At 45.0% G+C, this 25,823-nt stretch overlaps 3 protein-coding genes across 5 annotated transcripts in view; 1 reads left to right on the top strand and 2 right to left on the bottom strand.

The window, feature by feature from the left end:
• Nucleotides 1–1,809: 1,809 nt before the first annotated feature.
• Nucleotides 1,810–10,296, top strand: LOC144125759 (zinc transporter ZIP1-like). Of its 2 annotated transcripts, none has more exons than XM_077659430.1 (4): nucleotides 1,810–1,970; nucleotides 2,351–2,577; nucleotides 5,942–6,143; nucleotides 6,741–10,296. In XM_077659430.1, exons 2-4 carry the CDS (start codon nucleotides 2,456–2,458, stop codon nucleotides 7,413–7,415), a joined length of 999 nt encoding a protein of 332 aa, XP_077515556.1. In that variant the 5' UTR covers nucleotides 1,810–1,970; nucleotides 2,351–2,455; the 3' UTR covers nucleotides 7,416–10,296. The 2 variants fall into 2 exon arrangements, with proteins under 2 accessions (XP_077515556.1, XP_077515557.1); XM_077659431.1 differs by having other exon boundaries at nucleotides 1,811–2,154.
• Nucleotides 10,297–14,882: 4,586 nt separating this feature from the next.
• The window catches only part of LOC144125758 (uncharacterized), a 33,305-nt gene continuing 22,364 nt past the window's right edge, over nucleotides 14,883–25,823 (bottom strand). For both annotated transcript variants that reach the window (XM_077659428.1, XM_077659429.1), the window contains exons 5-6: nucleotides 23,161–23,250; nucleotides 14,883–15,180 (exon numbers count right to left, since the gene is read on the bottom strand). In XM_077659428.1, coding sequence (XP_077515554.1) covers nucleotides 14,978–15,180; nucleotides 23,161–23,250 — 293 coding nt within the window. In that variant the 3' untranslated portion in view covers nucleotides 14,883–14,977. The remainder of the gene's footprint in view (nucleotides 15,181–23,160; nucleotides 23,251–25,823) is intronic.
• LOC144122831 (uncharacterized) lies at nucleotides 20,014–21,807 on the bottom strand. Its single transcript, XM_077655825.1, has one exon. It carries the CDS (start codon nucleotides 21,805–21,807, stop codon nucleotides 20,014–20,016), a length of 1,794 nt encoding a protein of 597 aa, XP_077511951.1.

Raw genomic sequence — 25,823 nt, 5'->3', positions numbered from 1 at the left:
TGTATCAAAACATAAAGTTTCATACTATTAACTAGAGGGAAAGCTGGCGCCCCGCTAGGGTGGCTAGCCCCGCCTATGGGAGTTTGCATGGAGCTTCCTCGAGACCACAGAGCTACTATTACCACCATCTGTACCTGTACAACAGTGCCTGTACCACCATGGGCGCTTTAAGCCACTCTAATAAGCATCATGGGGCGGAGAGCTACCGACTAATAATAATAATAATTGGTTTTGGGGGGAAAGGAAATGGCGCAGTATCTGTCTCATATATCGTTGGACACCTGAACCGCGCCGTGAGGGAAGGGTAAAGGAGGGAGTGAACGAAGAAATGAAGATAGAGGTGCCGTAGTGGAGGGCTCCGGAATAATTTCGACCACCTGGGGATCTTTAACGTGCACTGACATCGCACAGCACACGGGCGCCTTAGCGTTTTTCCTCCATAAAAACGCAGCCGCCGCGGTCGGGTTCGAACCCGGGAACTCCGGATCAGTAGTCGAGCGTCCTAACCACTGAGCCACCGCGGCGGAGCGAGCTACCGACTGCAGAACCACAACTTTTGGCCAAAAATTAATAAAAAACAAACGTTGTTCAATAATTAAGAATGCCTATAATTCAATATCTTGTCTATAAATCATAACAAACGAGCAGAAAAGCATGTAAGTGCAAAGTTTGCTCTAAATAAGCGATAGCTTGCTCTCCTATTGGTCAAGCATTGCAGACCACAAAAGCCAATATTTCGTGCTTAACAAACGCAGTTTTAAAAAGAAATATGTTTTAAAAAATTTTGTCGCTTCAACATTTTAAAAAGTTTTTCTACAGCATTTTGAAAAACAAAAACCTTTTATTGGCGTCGTGTGCTGTTGCGTTTTCGCTACTATAGGTTTGCACACTATTGTTACGCCGAAGTCGTCTGCGCGCGCAGCGCGCCATGGATACGGAATTGAAAATCTTAGTAATGACACTCTACGTTCTTGAAAAAAACCTACTGTCCCGCACCAAGTAGGTCATCGCCCCATGATGCTTTGCGCAACCAAGGAAGTTCAGGTGCAGCGCCGCCAGCTTTCCCTCTAGTTAATAATAAACTCTATGTATCGAAATTGATCAAAATACACCAATTTGAGGTGGCCGCGGCGGCTGCGTTCTTATGGAGGAAAAACGCTAAGGCTCCCGTGTGCTGTGCGATGTCAGTGCCCGTTAAAGATCCCCACGTGGTCGAAATTATTCCGGAGCCTGCCTTGCGCAGCCCCAGCCTCGGTGACCAACTCTGGTCCGTCCAGCAGGCCCGCGAGGCGACGGCGAGGCAACACCTCGACGTCCCCACGTCGGAGACCTAAGGCCCCGTCGGCGAAAGCTCTGCAAGACATTTAAATAAAGTTGTTACCAACCGAACCCTCCACTATGACACCTCTTTCTTCTTTCACTCCCTCCTTTATCCCTTCCCTTACGGCGCGGTTCAGGTGTCCGCTGATATATGAGACAGATACTGGGCCATTTCCTTTCCCCAAAAACCAATTATAGAGGTGGCCGAAATTCGCATGCATCACGATCTTCGTGAGCGTTGGCTTGAGAACGCTGATTGCGTGACGTCACGCTCTCTCTCGAGTTTTTTTCTCTTCGTGGATGGATGGATGGATGGTTGCTTAAATTAAATTTTTGGTTTTTGATTTGCAACTATTTGACAATATTACAGGGTTATTTTGTTTAAATAATAATACTTGAACGTCTAGCGAGTTATATTTCTATTTTTTGTTTGTAAGCTGCCGTCCCCACCGTTAACGCAGATTAACGTCGACGTCCAAAAACATCGTCTGCCTTCCGGGGCGGGCCATGAGTAGACGTTCGCTTCTTGCAAAATTGTCACCGTTAAGAAACAAGGAGTGATGACCCGAAGCGGTCCGACAACAACAAGTCTGCCATGGGACGGCGAGGAAGTTGCTGCTAGTGCGTCCTACGGTGTCGCGGGAAGTTGTGTACGCGAAAATTTTAACGTTTGCTACGTTATGCTTGCCCTGACTGGCGACGCGACTCCATGCAAACTGCGCTCCTCCGTCGCCGCGCTAACAGTGCTCAGCTGCTGCTTTGCGCCGACTAGTTTCACTGTTCGAAACATATGACCGTCATGCGATTCTCACTTACAAACGCATATTACACGAAGTGAGCTATCATTATGTTTCAAATGTTTTCACGTGTCATAGTTTTTGCGTTCAACAGCGCTTGTTTCTGACTGTTTCTGAGGTGACATATTACGCACACCACTTTGCTGCATTGTACGCGTCCGACGTTTCGTGTGCAGAAGCTTATCGATTAGTCACGCGCGCAAGGCATTCAGTGTCTTCATCTCTTCACACAGGTGGCAGATTTCGCGCTTGGTTGCAGTTCATAAGCGCGCCCATTTCCGAGTCCGTGTCGTCCTGGTCGGTCATTCGGAAGCCGCACTCCACTCCGGTTCGCAAAGATGGAACTTCGGCCGCTCAAGTATCTTATGGTCTTCGTGTTTTTCGCCTTTTCGGCGACAATGGTATTCCTACCTGTCAGCCTCTCCCACCGGATCCGTCACGTGCGAGACCCGAGGCGCAGGTGAGTCAAGTCGAGTGAGTCACATATACATCAAGAGAATAGCTGCACCTAATCACTGCCAACTGAATCTCGTCGCAAACAAACTTGCATGTTCAGCGCGCACACAACGCATGAACTTGCCTGTTGTTCGTGTGTAGGAAAAATGAAAGTGAAATCTGCATGTTGTGAGGTGCGTTCAAAACTATTCACATATGCGCAATAAGGATTTCGATTCTTGGGCTTCTCATCATAGGTGTGCTAGTTTAATAATGCAATAATATAATGCATTACTGATCAATTCAGGCAACATTATTCCTTCCGCATTACATTTAACATATGTTTGAAGTTGAACATTCTTCGTTTAAGGCGAGAAGAAAAACTACAAATAAAATGACTGAATGTTTTTATAGGCAAAACATATCTTGCGCGTCCCTGCTATTTAGATGTTTTTTACTTAAGAGTAGTAAGTTACAGCATGTCCTCAAACCGCCGGTCTGAAAGAGTTCCATGCTGTAACAGTGCTTTAAGCGAAGCAAATGAAAAAAAGCCTCTCTGCAGGAGCACACTAGTATATAACTGTGTTGTATTTTATTATGGTGCCTTTTATCAAAAGATGAGATTGAAGCATAGCTACATAGACTCCAGGATCCTCTGTGTACAGTTAAACTGAAGTTTCACTAGCGCCTCTTGAGAACTACGGCTTGTTGTAACATTGCTCCTCCAAAGGAAAGGAATTTGTGAGTTGATGCATTTGGCACTGCCGGAGCTGATGACCTAATTGAGCCACGTGTGGGAGAGAGTGTTGCCTTTGTCGTACAGGGTAAGCAACAAATGTCTTGTGTAAGATCTTGAGCATGACTGCAGAAGTTTTACATTTCTGTTTGCAACCACTGCAACTTGAAATATGAGTAAAGGAGTGTTGTTTCTACCATAATGGTGAGCGTGTCTCCTCACCCCTTCTGCCATTGAGTGTCAGCAAACAATGAACATAGGAAGAAAGACAACTGACTGGGCCAACAGCACTGGCATCATCTCTTCTTACTTCTCCCCCTTTTTCGGTTTGTTACCATCTGAGTGAGCGCTGCCGGCCCAAAATCTGCTGCACACTTTTTTTTGAGTATCGAGTATTGTTAAAATACATGATACACTAAAAATGTATTTCGATACCCATACACCAATACTTTCATTTCTGGCAGGTGATACCTAATACCGATACACAAAATGCATCGAAAAGTAGTATGGAAGATACATTTATCTTCAATACTGCCCATTCCTGCAATATAGTAGCTGTAATTTGTCAGTTTATAGTCATTAGCATTTGCAGTAAATGTAGTGCTTGTTGAGAACTGAAGTTCATCAGTTGTTCAAATGCTAGAAGTGGCTCATCTTCTCTTCACATGATGACATGGGCCAAATACAATATTTGGATAACAGCTCAGAAGAGATAAGCGACAAGTTAAGAATAAGATAACAGTACAGGTCTACTCCACCTTGGGGGATTCCCCTAAGCATTAGACCAATAGCATTCCCACTTCGAGTTGCTGATGAATTCGCTCTCGCCTTACCATCTTCTAACCTTTCTGGTTAGCTCGGTTGGTTGAGCGATTTTCTTGGACAGGCAGTGGTCCCGGATTTGTACCCCACACAAGGACAAATTTTTCTTGAGCTACAAAGTATCTGTGAAAGCTGTATAGCAATTGCTGCGCTTGAGTGGATACTAATGTGTAATTACTTCCTTGTTACAAATCTATTCCACCTTTTCGAGATTCCCCTAAACATTGGATCAACAAGGAATAAAGTTCGCCATTACAAGTAGAGCGCATCATGATGCAGCCTGAGGTGCTTCACATGCCTTGAGGAAAAATATTTCGTCTGTCGTGAACTTGCATTTCCTTCTGCTGTTTGCATGGGCATTAGGAACAAGTCATGTTTTGTCAAGTAAGTAGCAGTGTGGCTACTTGCAGCTTTTGTCAAGGCGGGCATCTCCTCCACATGCTGTCTGGGTGTTAGATTCTGAAGTTTACTTGTTCCTCACATGAATAAAAATGTAACAAAAAAAAATGAAGCTTCGCTACACTCCGAAAGCACACAGAATAAATACCATGTGTTAAAAGGGATCTCCAAAGGTGGAGCAGCAGCCGCTGCGGTGGCTTAGTAGTTATGGCACTCGGATGCTGACCAGAAAGATGTGTGTTTGATCTCAGCCGCGGCAGTTGAATTTCAATGGAGGTGAAATTCTAGAGGCTCGTGTACTGTGTGATATCAGTGCACATTAAAGAACTCCAGGTTGTCGAAATTTCAGAAGCCCTTCACTACGGCGTCCCTCATAACCTGAGTCGCTTCGGGACGAACCAAGGAGGAGTAGCTTTTCAGTAAGAGAATAATTATAATTTGATGCACAGTAGCTTGGTTTGGACTAGTTGGTAAATGTTTTTGAAAATAATTGTAATCTTTTGAAGAACTAAGTCAGCTTTGAGAAGCGCATTTTCCCCATGTAGGCAGGTCGATGTTAATTGTATTGTCTTGTTGTAACTTAAATGCATACTAGTGGCATTTGCTCAGGCAGCTAGCAGCCTGTAAGAGACTGTACTAGAACACCATTTGCAGGTAATGCTGCTGTAGTGTAAGAGCTTGGGCTCAGTAGCTAACATTACAAGTAAAACTATGTGACCAGTACAACATCAGCAACATCAGTTGAGCCAAATGTGTCTATGGATTGCATTGCTATGCATTGCGTGAGGCAGAGTAGCTGATTACCTATCCTCCATACTTGATTGCCCACTAATCAAACAGATGCAACTCTGTACTACAGCGGTTTCTCCATGTATGTTACAGCATAAAATGTTGTCACACTGCTCTAGGAATCTATTGGTTTGATTAACAAGACATGTATGCATGCATGCATACATGCATTCTGACATGGAAGACCAAAGCAAAGGTTGGGTCCCTAGGAATAACTGCAACGATAGAAAACAAATCTTACTGGCTGCAAAGGCTGCAGCATTGCCGCTGCTGACAAGTTATTCCAGTACAAGTAGCACTACGGTTATTCCTAGGGACCTATACTTTGCTATGGTTTGCCATATCAGAATTGTCTAAATTTTTGTGGGATAATTTTGCACTGTGACAAGACAGTTCCAAGGGGCATAGGCCGATGACTGTCTGATTTCAGTGATAAAGTGGAATAAATCTTACTGGTCAGAATAACATCTGAAAGTCTTTCTAGGGTTGCACAATTCGATCCTAATAAGGTATAGTCCAGTTGTACGTAAGTACTGTCTTATATAAACTTCAATTGCACAAACACAGACTACAGCCACCTATATAAAGTTCTGCTTCGCCTAATATAACTCTACATTATTTTCTTCACTGTTTGTTTTTCCAGGCGTGTTTATGAGACTGCAGTGTCTTTGGTAAGCTGCTTTGGTGGTGGAGTCTTTATTGCCACGTGCCTGCTCCACCTGCTTCCTGAAGCACGCACTCAGTATAACAAAGGCATCCTCGACCATTGGGGGACGGTTCCCGACTTCCCATTTATTGAGTTCCTTTGCATCGTAGGACTCCTTATCGTCCTTGTGATTGAGCAGGTAAGTGTTCAACCTGAACTTTCCCTCAAGCTTTCAGTAACCATTGACTGCTAATGAGCACCATGCAGTACTGTTCCAGTAAGTGACCATAATTTCAACGATCGCTGATTAAGGGTAGGTTTACGAAGCTACTCCAAATAAACCCCACCTTACACTAGGAACCATAATGCTGATAAATGTACGAGGGTCATTTGCTGTTTTTTGGGTGGAGAATGCTGCATGGTGATATCTCCAGACCGTGAAGAATGAATTGAGATAAGAAATATATGTGATGGTACATAAGGTTGAACATGCAGTGCAAGGACAGAAAGGAAACATAGCAAGCTCCACCCTAACCATGCCTTTTACATCACTAATGTGAGAAAATTGATGTGCGATTCGTGTCAGTGCACTGTTGGCATTTGGCACCTGTTAAGTGTATGCTTCAATCTTACAATGAAACGAGTGCTATTGCTATGGCACCCTGCAAAATTAGCCAGACCTATATTTACTGGGATTTGACACATAGTAAAAGTGTGTGAATGGATGCCTCATCTGGCAGCTGCCTTTGCAGCCAACAAGACTACTTGTAAGCTAAAACATTGCCTCACTTCACAGGTGACACTTTTCTGGAAGGAAGCCCATTCAAGGGCCTCTCCTGCATCTGATGCATCAACTCTATTTGGCTGGGATGCACCTGTTGCAAATTATGGCAGTGTAGAGCAGTCGGCCTCGAATGGTGACAGTCACGAGCATGATGTGACCGACGACCATGGTGAGGAAGACGAGGACATGGACGAACGTGCCATTCAGTCAATGCACGGTGACCCCAACTCCCACTCCAGCCTGCGGTCTGTAGTGCTCGTGCTGTCTCTCTCCCTGCATTCTGTGTTTGAAGGTGTCGCCATTGGCCTCCAGCCGAGTGTACAGTTGCTACTGCAGATCCTTGCAGCTGTGTCCATCCACAAGAGCATCCTGGCCTTCACCTTGGGGCTCAATTTGGCCCACAGTCGGCTTGGACGCTGTGGCATTGTTGTGAGTGGGCTGGCCTTTTCAGTCATGGCCCCGCTGGGCATGGTGTTTGCCATCGTGCTCATCCAGGAGGACAGCAGGGAGGCGGCACTTCTGAATGGTATCCTGCAGGGACTGGCATGTGGGACATTCCTCTATGTGACTTTCTTCGAGGTGCTGCCCCACGAAATGAGCCACACACGAAACAGGCTGTTTAAAGTCCTCTGCATTGTCTTGGGTGTTGGTGTTGTCACTGCATTGTTGTTGTGTTTCCCTCTCTGATGATGTCCTGTGGACAGTGCGCATCTTTGCGGAGGGCACGGCTGTTGCAGAGTGGCTATTAGCACGGTGCATTGCAGGTGCTTCCTCGGCCAGACTTTAGGGGCCAGCATTACTCCAGTGCTATCCTGCATTGCCACTACTATAGCTGCTTAGCAGTTACCCAATTCATAGTTAAGCACCTGTAAGCTACCCACAGATTTGCAGCTGCGTAGCAGACCGAACCGCATACTACCTGTATGTGTCAAAGAAGAGAAATGTTTGAACAGCTTGCACGTAATCTGAGCAAGATCAGTGTTGTGCAACTAAGGCTCAGAAATATGGGCTTTTTTGGCTGCTGCACAAGGCAGAGCTCTCCTCAGGTTAGGAGACTAGTTGGCATCAAGCAGTTAGCTGAACTTGAAAAATTTATCATGGATAAGCGTAGGTTAATGATGCAGTATATTTTAAGAAGCGAATCATTACCTCTTAAAATGTGCATGCTGGACTCATGTTTAATTCATATACTTTCTGGATAATATGCTTGACAATCAATGCAGCATCATGAACAATGGCATGGTTGGTTTGGGGAAACAGTGTTGATAGAAGCAGCTGTGGGTTTTTGTAAGTTCAGGTATATGGGCGATATGAGGGAATTCTTCATTGATTATCATTTTTCGCCATGTTGCATTGCACCATTATGTACCGTTTCACCACAACATTTTTACCATCCCATCTGTGCACCACCCCTGGCAACAGGGCAGAATGGAGCACTTTACTGTGATGCAAGCTCAGACAGCGTGGCAGTTGATGTTCTATCTAGCTGGCCAACCACTTTGCTATCATCAAGCCTAAGCTTCTGTTTGTTTGTATGTGCACCCCTAGTCAGAAATATGCAGGTTGTGAACACTTTCCTGCACTGTGATATTAGTGTCTTGTGTTTTTCTGCACCTGCTGTAGTCCAGCAACTCTTCCTCACCATGCTGAACATAACCGGGCATGCATGCTGATATGGATGCTCCAGCCCTGAGAAAGTTGTAATATAATTTTTTTTTTTATATGCGACTACGTGCACATACAATGGAACCTCAATTATATGACTTTCAGGCGACCGCATGAAACCTTGGTATAATCGAAAATCTCGCACAAGTTACGCATTCGCGTAATAATCGTGTCCGCTACTCTGGCTTTCAAAAATTAAAATCCTTCTCGCCACGCGTTATCAAAGAACCAATTTTCGTTCTGCAAGCATTAGTTCCGAGACCGCGTGCAGCGAGGCTTTTCGGCGTCGAAGAGACATCTTTAGACGAGGAGTGCATGCGCTCCCTGCCCTGCGCGTTAAGCAGACGTCACATGCAACTCGAAAACGACGCGCCAGAAATATGGTTGCTCTGACTTTTCGAAGACATTTTGCGGCGCACAGTACGACCGTGCCAGCAACATGTAGTTAATTCTGTTCAGACTTCCTCTAGACCGCTGTCATTCCATGCCAGCAGGCAGCAGTGTCTCTACTAAGAATTCGCATCATAAAGGAAAGAATAAAACACTATGGTCCGGCGCACTTTCAGCAGCTATGTGCGGCATGCCAAGTGACAGCGCGCCGCTCACTTCTGGTGTATTGCTAGGCCCAACGTGCTCCGCACAGAAGCTGCAACTGACAGCGCTTTCGAACCGCCAATGATCATAGAAGCGTCTAATGTTGTTGCCTGTACAATAACCTCATTTTGGTATAAATGTACGATTGAGTTCCCTAACGCCTTCGTCAGTGAAGCGTGCGGAAAAACGAGCCGTCTCGCACTGACGGCCATGGGTTGCACGTGCGGAGTCAGAGTCTGACCCGTTGGCAGAACCGTCATCACAGGCTGTCGTGCGCTGGAACCGGCTTTCTCATCCCGCACGGCTCTCGCCAGCCGTTGTACGAAGCGCGGCAGTGTCGCATCCCATGAAGTCTCGGGCTTGTATATTTTTTCGTCGTATAACCGAGGCTTTTAATGCATTATCCCTGTTGGAGATTCACCGGTCCTGCGCCAATTCGTCGTAACATGCGGGCCGTCGCATGAACGGGGGATGCATAATCTGGCTCGGTTCCATTATATACTTCAATGGCTTTCATTATCATAATCACTGACGTAACTGGTGCCTTCAGTCATCTCTGCTTCTTTTTCAGCCTTTTTTTTTTCTACCAATGATTAACACAAAATGAAATTAAAAAGCTGTCTTGCATAAAGTTGCTTGGGATAACAATACCAGCATGGGTATTGCTTCTGCACGATGCTCTGATAGCCCTGCCTGTCGAAATTAGGGCTAACTAAAAAAGTGTTGCATTACTTGTGTTAGCTATATTCAAAGTCTAGTTATTTTGTAGTGAACAGTCTGTATTGAGCAGTCTACAGTACTGACTGTACAGAGCCAAAATCACTTGGGCACTGCACCAACACGCAGTCAAGTTACACAACCTTCACGACATGTAAAATACCTGTTGGAATTTGCCTCTACAGTGAAAACCAAGGTTTACAAAAAACCAAGTGCTACAGTGAAAACCAAGGTTTACCTTTTGCCAATGAGAGTGCAGAGTGCTTTTAATTTTGCAATAATATGAGCTTTCCTTACCTCTAGAGCTGTACGTTTTTCTCTTACTTTGAGCAGAGGTTTTTTAACCAGTCATGTTGTCTACTGTTGTAGTAGTGTTGTAATGAAATTGCATGATTTTTTATTACTCTGGCACAATTGTAGTGTTTTACCATAAACTATACCAATGAACTTTTTTTCAACAAGTCTGTTTTGTATTTTGTTGCTTAGTTAGCTGAATGAGTTTCATGTGCAGACTTAATTCACATGGCAAAATGATTCTGTATTCAGTTTTTTGACAGTTGTCCTTTTAAACAAATAAACATTAAACTTGTTAGGTGCCGACTTTACTGCTGGACCTTCAGCTTCCACTTCCTTCTAATTGCTTTTAAGGACAACTCAATTGGAGTGCATTACACAGGCACTCCCTAGCTATGAGCAACAACTCAAGTCTTAAAAAAAAAAATTGCATAGTTAAGGAACCATACTAGTACTCATCTGTGTGGCTAGAACTTGTAAATTAGCAGAAATGTTTGAAATAAGACTGGTGACAGTCATAGAGTGAGCAACAAAAGAAAACATATGGTGTAGCACTAAGAAACTGAAAGAGGGCAGGCTGGGTTGAAGAACAAGAAGTTGGTAATATTTTACAAGCTAAGTTGAGGCCAGAAATATGTAGGACAGGGCCAGTACAATGCCCTGTCAACAGCTAACTGGTGGTCCATCTCTGGAGTGCGTGAGCAGATACCAAATTTGCTGCGATAGTGAATATGGCTAGCTCAAAGCAGGTAATTGAACCTCACTGGAGAGGCATTTGTACTGCAGTAAACTTAACTCCGATGACAGTGATGAATTTTACTACACAACAATGACTTCGGATATTCTGAAATGTTTTATCTCCCTGAACAGAAAGGGGGAGAAAAGCGATTTACTCATTTGCATAATAAATGATGCCATCAAGCAGTTTAGCAGTTTACGTTTTAAAGGTACACAGTGGTGAAGTGACCATCTGAATGATGTGAAGAAGTAGTGCTGTGCTTCTAAAAGGAAAGCACACTGCCTTCTAAACTCTACACTGTCTTGCTATGTGTCTAAACAGGAAACTGGAGCTGAGTTTAGGCTTGTGTACGTGTCCTATGCCCTGAGCTCCACCTGGAGATGCAGACTGATCAACTAGGTGCACCGACCAACACCAATTCAGTGGAAGAAAAACCACAGCTAATTCAGATGCTGCACATTTTATTTCCATGCACAGCACGTGGTTTGCTTGAGGTCAGCAAGTTTTGTGCGGAGATCTCAAGACACCATGAAAAAAAACAATTTACCTGGCACCCTCTGTACTGAAATTCTGAAAAGCTTTTTTCAGGCTAGAGCATTCACTTATTACAGTACAATTTGTGATGAGCAGACTGGCTGCCAAAATAATGTGCTAAGAAAGCTTGCCTTGCTAATGCTGTCGCCACATTAGCCATATCCATGATGCAAAATGCATAGTACTACTGCAAATGAGAGCACACTGCAAGCTGCGGCCGCAAGCCAATGCCACAAGCTACTGAACAGGGGCCATGATCACAGTATCATCCATTGGCCAAGCAATGGAACAGGAAGCAGGAACAAAAATACAGGTGAGTTATTTCATTGCCGCAGAAGCCAGACGGTCTGCTTGCTTTTTGGTGTTCAAACCGACAATGAAATAACAGGTCTCAAGCATTCACTTCCTTGGTGCAAACTTGAGTGCGCCTGCACTCTGCACTGCAGTGAGGGTCTGAGTTAGCTGATTTGCCGGCAGCACAAAGCACACTCCTCGCTTGTCTTACTAACATGCCACAGTATGGCATTGCTGTCATCAGCCTTAATGGATTAACATCTCTTTAGGGCTAGTTGGTGCATACTTGAATTGGTGAAAAAATAGTGCGAAACCATGCAAACCACAAGAAAGAATGCCTGTGTCTCGTCTTCGTTCTTTCTTGTGGTTTGCATGGTTTGGCGCTATTTTTTCACCAATTCAACCCTTTAAAGGGATGAATGTACAGCACATGCTGTTCAATTGCACATGTAATGCAGTTGCAAAGGTGTGCTGATGAAAACAGGTTGCCTGTTGGGATGGTATTGCTTTAGTAGCTTGATGCATATTTTCAAAGCAAGAGAGCTTGCTAGCAATATTTCTGGTCATCTTGGAAGGGGGAGCAAAAGTTTTCAGGGAAAAAGGAATTATGTACGTGGTATTTAAGTGCCATGGCATTAATAAGTACATTTACTGAATGTTACATGTACAGACAACCACCACTGGCCAGAAACTGCATGATGCAAACTTTTGTGAGTAATGAAGTAGTGAAAGAAGACTGGGGGAATGTAAAATTGTGCTTAATGATATTCATTAGTTACCCAGCAGGGATGGCATTATGCACGCCACATTTGCGTTTCGTTTCTACACAGTTACCCACTAATTGGACATAGAAACGAAATGCATAGAGTAAGAAAGCATGCCAAAATATGGAATTTCTTGTGCATGTACTATATATGACAGCATATTTCCATTACGAAGCCTGTGGAACTGTGAAGCTCGGACACACAGTCGTAAATACAAGTCCAGCAAATTTACACATCAATGAAAACCCACAATGGTATCTGTACAATCACATAGTGGCAAATAACAACCCAAACCGCTCTCAAACGACCACTGATTTATGTGCATTATTCAATGGCTACAGGAACCGCACATGCAGGTGAAAAGAAAACCTATAGCACCGTGCAATCGTTATGAAGAGCCAGGAGGGAATGAATGTCAGGCAAGTGTGTAGGTCGAAGTAAGGGCAGGAAGGAGCAGTACCATCACCTGCACGAGCATAGATTGCACTCACAAGCATGAGGACCAGTGCATTATGATGGTAGGGGATGAATCATTACGGTGCTTGGGTAACTGGGCAGCATGTCATCAGTACGTATCTAGTGCATGGCAAAGTAACATGCAAAAGAGCTCAAGTTCTAAAACATTTCATGCTTTATGGTTTTCTGTTCGCTGATAAAGCTATATAAAATAGAAATAATCTGCCAGATTTGGTGTCCAGTCCAGTTTTTGATGCCTGCCTTTAGCGGTCACACTCACACGTTTTGATCCATTGCCAACTCGTCAAAACTTGCTATTTTGCTCTATTAGTATGTTGTATCATTAAGCAGCATAAATATAGCTTCATATGAAATGTGGGCTCTGATCTAGATAAACAGCTCCACAGGACGGTTACATTGTGTAACGCGAGATTTTCATTTCGCGACATATCGAGGTAAAGAATTTAGAGTGATTTGCGGCCGTGGTAGCTGAAAGAATCTAACCCATAGCCATCTCTGAACTGGTACACGCAGGATCGGTGTGACAGAGCAGGGTGTGAGCATAAATAAGTCGCCGGAAAGGACTTGCCAACTTTCGCGCACGATTGTAGCTTCTCTGCTGTGGATAGGTGTATGTTAGCTCAGGTGTTTATGACAACACAATGCAGTGATTGAGTGAGTTGATGTGCTCTCCTCGAAAGGTGTTTCAGAGCCCCTTCATAGTACTATTTCCACCTGGTCTGTAGGCCTATGCGGCTGTACTTCCATTCAAAGGTTGCTTCAAGAGCCAAGCAGCTGAGGCAAGGTGTCACCTTTATTCGGAGCCTAATGCGCTACTAAGTGCTTTAACACAAAGGTGACTCGAACTGTACCTCCTGCATGCACATGCGCTGCAGTAGCTTTGCTGCTATATCCTTGTCAAGGAATTAAGACTAGAATGTCGGCCTACCACCAGTTGCTCATCCGCGGAAAGTGTCTTTGCAAGGAGCACCTGACAGCGCTGGAGAGCGTAGAATGTGGCTTGATGTGGTCTTCCATCCACAAGGGACTTTTTAAAGAAATAAGCACCACTTCTGTCTGACTGCATTTTTTGGCTGTAATAGGGCATGTCCACTCACTACAAACATCAGGTACAACAAACGCAATCAGCATGACTGTCAGGTTTGTTATAAGTGGGCTCGACCTAGATGTTCAGTCCCGAAGGTCAGCGCGTGCCATAGTTCTAGCTTCAAAGAAGCACACGAAAAACCAAAACAGCTAATCTGAGCGCAGCTCAGATTTCAAATTAGGAAGTACCGTAATTGTCGGCGAATATTTTTATCACACACGTGATTCTAATGGAAGGAGAAATGCAGTGAAACCAGCGTTCCAGTGACACCAATCTTGCCGTGAGAGGCAGTGCAAAACCCGAGCTATCGCACTTGAAAGCTGGCTATTTTCGTGGAGATTTCGGCGTTTTTTTTTATACCTACGGTCACAAAAATATTGCCCAGTCATTTCTGGACTGTTTTTGGAAAAAATTCTTCGAGATGTGATTAAAAAGACCTTACAGGCTTCCGGTATCCTCTCGGGGTTTTCTGCAATTCTATCCTCCCTTAAGGTTGCAATGCTGTGCCTGTGATAACCTGCTGTGTTGACCTGCTGCAATATTCCTGAGCTGCCCTATGTAACTTCGCACTGTCATTCGTTAGGCTCAGTGGTATCAATTTCATGTCGAAGGCCCAATGCCTGCTGCAGACAATTTGGTGGACAGTAGACAGCTGAAAATACAGCCATGGATAGTTTTAGATGGAGAAAATGATGTAGTACTACTCAAAAACTTGGAATGCATATGGTACATCCAGAACACTTTTATCAGACCACAGTGGTGGCTTAGTGGTGCTGCGTATCCAGTGCCGCTGGATGCGCACCGAATTGGTACAAGCTTTCTCCTGGTCTGGTGCTCAGCTTTCCTGGGGTGAAATGGTTAGAAAATGGGTCCTTGGCCCCACCTTGTCGAGACGAAAAACACATTGTGCCATCGCGCCATGTTTTGCGAAAGTCTAGAGAGAGATTGTCATCGCCACTCTACCAACTCTTTCAACGTACTTGGTCATGTTGAACCAATAATTTAAAACCAATTTATTTCCAAAGCTGGCAAAACACTTTACATAACTTTGTGGCTACCCTTTGTGGGCTTTGTCAAAGGAGCTTCAAAAGCTAACCACCTTTGCCTTCTTCCCATGGCTTTGTTGCCCCACGGATGCTATGTTTTCAGCATCAGCACTCTGGTCCACGCTGGCTATGTCAGCTGCAACCTCACTTTCCTCGTTGCCTTTGTTCTTTTTGTTTTTCTCCATTTCAGGACATTCTCTCTTGAAATGGTCAATAGCTCCACAAAAGTTGCAGTGACCTCCTGTATGAGACAAAGTAAAAGGGAAAAAAAAAGCATTTAATAGAATGCATGACCTCCTTTGTTCCTGCTCATGTGATTCATCATCCACTGCGTCTTATGTGTTGCAAGCCTTAATGAGTGCAAGCACTGTAATACATACCAGGTGTCCTAGCTAATTGTAACCAAGTTTTTAAAAAAGGCTGTTGCGGTTGAGTGAAACCAGTTGAGTGTTGTAGAGTCGTGTGGCCTACTCTGCAGTAACTTTTTTTTTTCATTCCGCAAAGGTACTTGATTAGTAAAGACTGATAGCGAAAATTTTAAATATTGGCTTAGGGAAAAAAAAAAATGTAGGCTCGGAAGTTGTAGATCGTCCTGAAAAAACAGCACTGAAATGTTTACAACAAGGTACCATTTATGTAAATTTTCTTACCAGCTTAAATGGAAAGCTGCATTGGGGACAGCGCTCCAGAGGTGAGCTGATTTTGTTCTCTGCAAGCAAGTCTTGGGGCTCTGAAGTAGAACCACTATCATGTAGTAGTTTTTGTATTTTGTGGCCTTGTATTTCGAGGCCAACAAAAAGATATACATAAATGGTACCCTGTTGTTAACATCTCGGTCTACAGTTTGTCAACACGATCTGCAACTTATAAATTGACACTTTTTTCCCCGATGCTAATATTTAAGAAGTTAGCTCTACTTAACTAACATTGTGGAATTAACAAAATGTTGCAGACTAGGCCACACAGCTCTCAACAGCACTCAGTTTGTTTCACTTGCCTAGGACACTCAATCATTTTAAAAGCTTGGTTACATTTTGCTGGGACATCTGGTATATGCACAAGGTTAACACTGGGAATCACAGCTGCCTTTGTTTTCTTTCTCTCAAAAATGGCATTAAAAGGTCTGGGATATGCCAAGAAAAGCCTCGTCTCTTGATCTTGTTTCATTTGCCTGCCATGGCAACACGAGTTTGAACGCCCAGAGTGCGCACAAACAAGAAAGCACTGCAGCACAGTTAGATATCGGAACTTGGTTCTCTTACTCTTCGAGACACTTAAACACGTTTTTTTTTTGTACTCACGTTTTCACGACCAGCCATAAGCAGGAGGGAATTAAAGGTGCACTAAAGAGGAATCTGAACTCATACTTTTACCACAGGAACTCAATGTACACAATCCGAGCATTCTTAGAAACTTCAAATTATTGTCGTGTGCGGCCGATTTCCCTAATTTAAATTGGGTTAAACGTCCCGGCTCCCGCCTTTTTTTGAACTCACCGCTGAAGGTAGGAGTCAACCAATGCGTGGCGCCAGTCCCGTGGCGGTCTGCCAATCTGCCATCGGCGGAGTGATACGTAAATCAAAGAGTCCATGCGTATTTTTATTTCCGTGGGCCTAATTTACAGCTATGTTGTCTGCGACTGAAACTATTTATTCACAGAAACCTAAAAACAAAACAAAAGCTAAAGCGAAGCCGCCACAGGACTGGCTGAAAGGCACTCCACGCGTTGGTTGACTCCTCCTACCTACAGCATTGAGTTCAAAAAAAGGCGGGAGTCGGAATGTTTAATCTGATTTAAATTAGGGAAATCGGCCGCACAGGACAATAATTCGAAGTTTCTAAGAATGCTCGGAACGCGTGCTCGGAACACTTGTGTATTACCGCGGTAAAAAGATGAGTTCAAATGCCACTTTAGTGCACCTTTAATATTACTCACACACATGAGGCGCCTACTAAAGAACCTTTACGACTGTGACTGCCACCTGACATGACCAGATATCTTATTTTAGACCTGAAACCTGCTCACATCTATTAATGCTAACTGCAACAAAAACAAAGATGATGCACAGTTGCTCAGTCATGCGCGCGAAAGCTTGCATGGCAGACAAGCATTTGTCTACAGGCTGGCTTGGCTACTGCTGCTATGTCACATTGTGGATGCTGCAGGCTACTGCTAAAGCACCGCTATTGAAAGATTCTACTCCTCATAAATCACATCACTAAAGCATCTACATAAAATATATTGTGACGCCCATGAAGAGGCGATGCTTGTTCTGCATGGTTGGCATCGGCGACTACGCAGAAGATAGAGAAAACGTTTTTCCGATTACTCATCAGCAAACCAGACAAGAAACACAATTATCTCCCCTCAAAATGAACAATTTCTACAGTGAGGTTCCACTTCAGCGAATTTTTTCTGAGTAAGCAGCACACTTTCTTTTTTTCGCATCCACATATGCCTATATCTTGTTAGGTTTCACCAAAAATAGCTGTCGAAGTCAGTTTGCACTTCCAGTAGCACAGCTAACACTCCCTGCGCAAACACAATGTGCAGACATGTGCGCATGTGCGCAGACGGTGCGCAACTTCCTGCAGCAGCTTTGCTGATGGCTAGGGCTCCGCGCTTTGCAAACCGCGTCATCGTGTGAGGCGGCTCTTGGCTTTTTCGCTCGCTTTGCTGATGAAGGCATAACAGAGATCTGTTCTGTGTTCATTTCAATCAGACATTATTGTATCGATGAAAACCAGTGAAAACGAAGTTTTATTATAAGCGGTGGCTAATTCCAAAGCTGAGGCTTAGTGCAGAGCACCTTACGCCTAGTGACACCTAGCAAGCGGCACGGTGGGCAGCACGTCGTTGCAAGAAGCCTGACGTGGTAGAGTGCACTCTAGTCTTGCTTTTGCGCCGCAGGTGAGCATCGTTTTAATGTGTTTTTTTTTAAACCTTTTGGGTGAAACTGTACACTGACTTTGTACAGGCATTGCTGCTAAATAGGAGTGTGACAGTGGTTCTAGGCAGTCTCAACAGAATGACACTTTGCCGGTAAGTTCGTACCATGCGTCGCAAACAAAGAATCGGAACAACCACATTTCTGGAACGCCATGTAAAGCATCGATTTCGTGGTTCATGTGACCCCCATACAACACGCTGTAGCGCAGGAGCGCCACCTCTACTCTTGGAGAAGAAATAAAAGTGAGATAAGCCTGCAATGAGGTCCGACAGGGGGAGCCACGGTCACCAACAACCCAATCTTGAATTTGACGGTTCCTTTTACTCCCATGGTGCAAAATATTAAACTTATTTTTGGAAATGTGGCGGAGTGCTTGAAGCACTCTGGCACGGGTTGGCCCCGTATTGCTCTACCACCGGCATCGGCCCGGGGCATAATAGCCCGTCTTTTCTTCCCATCTTTGCTCTCCTATCTTTCAACTCTCCTACTTTCAGCACGTGGCAGCGATTGTGGCTTAGCTTGAGCCAGTGGGCAGGCCCGTGCACTTTCCTTTTCATTCTTCCTAACAACAGCAGCAGCGACAGGAGGCAGTAGTCCCCGAGCTACAAGGGAGCGATGGCCCTACCCCTTTCTTCCCTAAGCTTGCCGTGGACCGTTGCAGTCAGCGTTGTGTTACAGGTGCCCACCAGAAGCCCTCACTGATCCGATGGTTCCCGGCCAAGGCAGTGTAGATACCCCACGCTCGGACCCGCAGACTTAGCGTTGCAGCACTGGTTGCACAACAGAGCCCTCGTTACTTCCACGACCTCCAATCAGCTCCCCTAATCGTTCGCGGTAGCGTTAGTAGTTTTCCCCCCTCTGTCGGACCCTCAAGCAGTTGATGGACTTTTAATCAGAAAGCCCTAGCTCTGTTCTCTGGGTTCCACACACCACCGTCGCAATCAAGAGTGCTCCCTACAACTCGCGACAACGCAGTGATGTGAGTGAATGTGTGCCTAGTCCACGCCAAAATGCCTCCAGGCAGCGCAGTCGTCACGTGCAGGCATCACTTTTCTTAGTATTCACAAAAGCGCACAAGAACACGCAAAAATGCTGACATTATTTACGGTGCATTGCCTTTCTCGCACACCTTACACTTGAAAAAACACTGCACCCTGCTTTATTAAACAAGTCAGTGAAATTAATGCAAAATTACAAACAGGGAGTTGAATTAAAAGATAAAGCTAGTCCAGGAAAAAAATTTTTAATCATGAAGTCGCAGTTCTAAAATCTTCAGGCGCCAATTCTAAATATGTCATTTAGTTTCATGTAAAGCAAGCCCTTGTGCACTTATGTAATACGTTATATGTTTTTTGTCAAAGGCTTGTAAGAAGTTTTACTGCAGGGAACTTGCTGAATTACATGCCATTGGTTTGTTCCGAGATCAAGGAATGCACTAAGGGCAAAATTATCATCCTGCCTATCATTGAAGCTAACTTATAGGGTGCTGAAGATGACACTTTATAAACGGGAAGAAAAGTTGGTATTTAAGGGGGGAGGTGGGGATCGGAGTCAATTTCCTTATTTTTTGTAGTAGAGCAACAAAATTTGGCATGGTTATTGGAAAGTGTGCAGAATGACTAAATACAAAGTTTCATTGATATATCTTGAGTAGTTTTGATATTACAAATTTTTATTTGCACTCAACTTGCAGAAAGCCTGGCATGACAAAAAAACATGGTAGAAGCCCACAGTTGCTTTTATATTTTAGCAAAATGAATAGTTCATGCAGTGACATTCTCCAAATAATTTTTAAACTCTTAATTTTTTTTACATAGGACAACATATCCATGTCTGAAAAATGAGGTCGTTATCAACGTGCTAATTTAGCTAAGCAGTAAAAAAATGAGATAGTTATTAAAAAATATAGGAATGTCACTGCACAGAGAATTTACTAAAAAATACAACGCAATAAACCTCATGCAAATCCGACAAGGCATAGTTGTTCTATGCTTTCTGCAAGCAGGACAGTCGGCTCAAAACTCACTTCTGAGAAAACTGGCTCTAAAGTTGCACAGCTGCCACATGTTCTTCAGAATGCCCCAGGGCTGTAATACTTGGTGTCTTTGCTTGCAGGGATCTTCTTATGCCTTTGCTCTTTCGTTTTTTTCTGCACTGCATGCTTTTCTTTTTCGTTGTTTGTCCTTCTCCTGAGCTCTCTCAAGGGCAAGGCTACCGGGTTTGATGCCCACAGACTTGCATACTTCAGTGTAGGCACGCAAGTTACCAAAGTTGTAGCGTGCAACTGCTTCATGGACTGCAGTCTCCACTGCAAACAATGAAGCATGCTGATCTTTTGAAATCATTGACCAGATGACAGAATGTAAGCTTTCTGCAGCATTCTGCGTCTTGTTGCCCTTGCAACGCTCCAGCAGTTGCGGGTCAGACAGGCATTGGTAGACAGGTAGCAATGCCTCTGCTACACGTCTTGGTAGCTTGTACTTATGCGGCGGTGGTGGCTCCATTTTGGCCTGTGCTAACCTATGTCTGCACCAACTGTCAGGGCCAGGTGGGCACAGCTCATGATGAGGCTCGTCATCTGTAGATGTCACATGGTACAATGTGGCCATCACGGCCCTTTGCATGTCACTGACTTCGGTGTTTCTGCGCAAGGCTAAACCATAGTAATTGGTCAGTTTTTTAATTAGGTCCTGCGTGAGTCCACCTTTCCCACCCAATGGCTCCCCTTTCTTTGCTCTTGCAACCAGTGTGCGGAGTGCAGCGCCCATCCTCTTCTGCACATGGTTTATGCAGTCCTCCTTAGTCAGGGGTATGAAGCCGTATACCTCATCTTTGCAGAGTGCAAGATATGTTCGGCTGTCACCATCACATATGACATTCGTGTAGCGAAGGCCACAGCTGCTGAAAGAACGCCTGAAAAGCATTAGTGCAGCTTCCACCTCCATCTGACCTGAGGCAACATCTGTGTTTTTCTGGCACTGATGCTGCTCAATCCAAGTGCCATAGCTAGGGTCACTCTCCGCTGGTTGCTGACAGCACCCTAGGCAGAAATTTGACAGTACGGTGCAATCCAGCACAAGCCCGGTATAAAATTCGATAATACATCCTACACCAATGTGAGAGCTGTGGCCTCGTGTAAGCCAAGTGCCATCATACACAACTGTTATGTTACTTGGGCTGGATGGTTGCATCTTGCTGTAGACGTCTTTTACAGCAAGTACAGCATCTGCAAAAATGTTTTGTGCAGCTTCCTCTGCTCCAGGTTTAAACAATTTTTTTAGGTGGCCCTGATAGGTTTTTTGATGCCGCCCACGATGTGAGACGTTCATTGTGGCCCAGAAGTCGTTCAGGGCAGTGGGCCCTTTTCCAATGGTCTTGATGGCTTGCATAGCTCTTATATTGACCTCAAAAGTCCTTCCTTCAGACTTCCTTTTTGATGACCAATGTGAAGCAATAGGGCCGCAAGCACCACAGGAAGGCACCAATTTTACTGCTAGGCCCAGTTTAGTCTCGTGCTTCACTGACAACCTCTTCTTAGAGCACTTTGGGCACAGTAAAGACCCTATTATCGAATTCATTACACTAGCTTGAATTAATGTGAATTCATCTTCATCTGGGGCCGATTCTTCCTCTGTCTGCCGCGCGAACCCGAACTTGCGCTCCGTTGACGACACCGCGCGAAGTGTAGCACGGACGCTGCACGCTTGCTTCTCAGCTGCTTCCAAGGTCACAAAACGTGGTTCCAGGTGCACCTGAACGGTGCGCTTCTGTTTTGGAAAAAGCTTGCTGTCATCCCGTTGAGCTGGCATCGCATCGTCACTCGCCACCGCAAAAACGGAACTTTGCCCAGGCCGGTGCTGCACTGCGATGTCACGGCTTGTGGACGGCGCCGGGACCCCAGATTCACAGCCGGTCATTGATTCCGAGGGCAGGTGCACCTGAACGGTGCGCTTCTGCTTACGGAAAACTTCACCGTCATCCCGTTGAACCGGCACCGCACCGGCACTCGCCGCCGCAAAAACGGAACTGTGCCCGGATCGGTACTGCACTGCGATGTCACGGCTTGTGGACGGCGCCGGGCCCACAGATTCACTGCCGGTTATTGATTCCGAGGGCAGGTGCACCTGAACGGTGTGCTTCTGCTTAGGCGAAACTTCGCCGTCATCCCGTTGAACCGACACCGCACCGCCACTCGCCGCCGCAAAAACGGAACTGTGTCCGGGTCGGTACTGCACTGCGATGTCATGGCTAGCGGACGGCGCCAGGCCCCCAGATTCACTGCTGGTCACTGATTCCAAGGGCAGGCTTGCTTCCGACGACACATCGGCGTGACTGGATATCGGAGCGGACCTCCGTTCGTGCGGTTCAGTTGCTGCTGGCCGCTTCTGTTTTGGAATAGGAGGCTTGCGCTTACGCTTCCCGTAAGCATACTTCGTCCTGTACTTCTGGCCCGTGCGACGCTCCATCGCGGGCTCACATACGAAACCACACGCAGCAGATGAGTTGACAAAAATGCAGAACGGACAGCACGAGTTGAATCGCAAACTATCGTTTTCGCGCAGCGCGCGCACAGCAGACAACCGGAGAAGCGGCATGCCTTTCGGCAGCCAATCGCAGGGCGCGCTGAGCACCACATGACTGGCGCGGCCAATCGGCGCCTAGCTGCGGCTTCGCGGGTGCCCTCGTATTTTTCACGTCTGTGCATTTATTTTTTATCGTAGATACGTGGTTCCACTGGGAGAAGAACCGCGGTGAAGCAAGCTTTCCAGTGACACCAAACTTGCCGTAGGCGGCGGTGAAGGTGCGGCGGTATCGCGCTCTGAAATCGGCCGTTTTTGCGCGGATTTTGGCCAGTTTTTTGTGACCCGCGGTCAAAAAAATATTTTTTAGGTACGCTTAGAGACTGTTTTCGGCGGAAAAAAATTTTTTTAGCTGTGATAGAAAAGGTAATGCAGAATCCGAATCTGCCGCTTTCCAAAAATCAATTTTTTCCGCGATTTTCGCGATCTGATCCTTGCGTCCCCCCATAAGAACACACACTATGACTACTTCTTTGGAATCAACCTTTCATGTCAACTGTGCAAGCACAATCCCTTAAAAACATAGTAAACCTATACATTGACATTGGCTGTAACCTCCAAGCATCTAGTACAACACACAGTATATATCCTAACTTGCAATAAATGTACTGGAGTGCACTTTGCACCAAGTTTTTAATGTGAACTAGAAGAAGAGAAGAGAAACAATGTCTCTAGATAATCGGTGCAAACCTTTTGGAAAGGCCCCTTTTTCGTTGCGTGGGCATTTTCGACTGAGGTGTCCCTGCTGCTTGCAGATGAAACACTTGGCAAATGGGAACTCTGTTGGAAAGGAACCATGAGAATTGAACGCTAGGGCTGGGACAAGAACACATCACTCTGGGTTATTAATAACAAAAAAAATCACTTGTATAGGTAACTTAAGAGTTTCATCATAAGTCCCTGACAAACATCAAAACAATATACCAGGCCAACGCAACTCAGTCAAGTAGTAGTTAAACATACCTCGGCAAAATCTCGAGTGCTCACTCGGGCTCACTCACAAAAGCTTGGTCAACCTACGGGCTCACTCAGACTCACATTCACAGAGGCTCGGGCTCACTTAAACTCATGAATTCAAACTCATTTAGGCTCGCAACTCGCTTGGGCTCACTCAGTCACGTCACCAGTCATCCAGGTTCAACCATACGTAGCGAATCACATCTCATTCAGACTCACAACTCATCTAGGCTCACTCATTCCAACTGGCGACTCATTCGGACTCTCTCATTTCGACTCATGACTCACCCAAGCTCACCTTGACTCAGGAATTCTATAAGCTCGCACATCAGGCAGCTGAATCGTTTTTACTTCGAATAGCCCTATTTCCATGCCTAAATGCCAACAAAGATGCTAAGGCAAAACTAAATTCCTCAACAGCGATAGCTGAGGCATTTAGTTTTGGGGATATTTTGAGGTAGAAAAGATACAGTGACCTCATATCGCACTGGTGTAGTGGTCAGGTGATGCACCCCTGCATTGGCAGGCGACCATAGGCTTATGCGATCCAGGTTGACCGCGACATAAAGTGACATCCACCCACCACCGGTGGGTGTATTACTGACTTCCATTACCCATCGGTGGTGGGTGGAAGACATTAACACATTAGCGCAAGCTAGAGACAGGCGCCTCACAGCTATCGCTGTAAAACACGGTGATGTGATGAGCTCTTAATTGCATCTAGCATGTAGCCAGACCTAGATGAGAGGCTGCTGCTCACGGGACGTAAAGATCTAAGGCCGCTGTATGCTTTCTGCAACCAATTAAAAATAACAAAGGAAGAACTAGAGCAACCACGATACAACAAGCCACAGCTAATATCCAACGAGACCAAGCGTACTGACTAATCAACTTTTCTCACCTTTAGTAATGTTCTCCAGCGCAGTAACAACAAAAATTACACACCACGAAGCAATGAAATTGCTATACGTCATCATCTCGACCAAAAGCACATTCAGTATTACAAATGCACAGAAAACTCGCATTTATCAACATTACAACTCGTGCCCAACCAGCATCATGGATTCATTTGAGATCATGGGACTGTTCGACCTCACATCAAGGACTTAAAAATTTGATTTGAACGCCAACACTCTACCGCACTGACCAGGAGGACTCGGTGGATGCCAACCTACTCTCACCACGACTCCGATCATGATCTGAATGTGAGCCCAGACTCAACGCTCAGATTTAAATCAGCATGCGAGTCAGAACTCGCTCACGACTCAGATCATGATCTGAATGTTAGTCTGAACTCACTCATGACTCAGATCATGAACTGAATGCGAGTCCGGACTCACTCACGACTCGGATCCTGGTCTGAAATGAGCCCGAGTGAGTGGACGTATGAAGCTGAAAGATGAAAAACGCCTCAGTTGAGGTTACAACCACAGTGTCTAACAAAACAACTGTTGTAATGCAACAATAAAAGCCAAAGTTCCAGTGGCTGAGAGCAGATTACAATTACAGAGTGAAAACAATGATGAAAAATGTTGAGCCTCCGCTACAGTCGCGTCTTGTACTAAACAGTGCAGCAGTGAATGGCCTTCCTTATTTGACAACCACTGTGTCTAACAAGGCAACCTTTGTCACGTTGCAATAAAAGGCGAAGTTTCAGTCGCTGAGAGCATATTATAATTGCAGAGTGACAACAATGATGGAAGATGTTGTCACTCTGACTTATGAGTTGCCAGCCATACAAGACATGCAAACAGTGCAAAAGGCATATTAGAAAATGAAACTGCTGCAAATAATACTCATTCGCACAGCTCAATGCAATACATGGAAGTGGGGCATTTATTAAATGGCTTGCCCCACTGCACTTTTGCATCAAGAATCCATCTTTACACAGGTCAGATGAACTGCCTCCTGTTTTACCAGTGAATATGTACTACAAACATAGAATATGACAGCTCATTATTTGTTACTTGAAAAAATGTGAGAAAATAAGTGCAGGTAAAATAAACAAGCCTCAGATGCATAGGTGTGCGGCCCCCCTCCCACATGTCATCTAAAGGGGGCACCAAGTCTGTCCATACGATTACTCAGCAGAACCTGTCCAGTCATTATTTATAGTGCAGTGTTATGGCCATGCATGTTTTTTTACCATTCTGGCTGCCGAGGACCCGTGATGTTGTGTTCCAAGAACTGTTTACTTGCCTCGTCACTTTCAGGCAATCTTTTCAGATTCTTTATCGCAGCTAACAAAAAACAGATGTGTCGTATATTTTCTGTGGTTTAGTGAGAATGGAAATTCCTTCGGAAGTGTTGCTACACTGATGCCTCAGCAGCAGAGGGACTACCTGTTACACGTGAAAGTAATAACTGCTGCTCAACAATATTTTATATATTTTGCA

Source organism: Amblyomma americanum, chromosome 3 (genome assembly GCF_052857255.1).
Source record: "Amblyomma americanum isolate KBUSLIRL-KWMA chromosome 3, ASM5285725v1, whole genome shotgun sequence".
Taxonomy (NCBI): domain Eukaryota; kingdom Metazoa; phylum Arthropoda; class Arachnida; order Ixodida; family Ixodidae; genus Amblyomma; species Amblyomma americanum.
The sequence above is the reverse complement of the archived record's forward strand: the minus strand, read 5'-3'. Positions and strand labels throughout refer to the sequence as shown.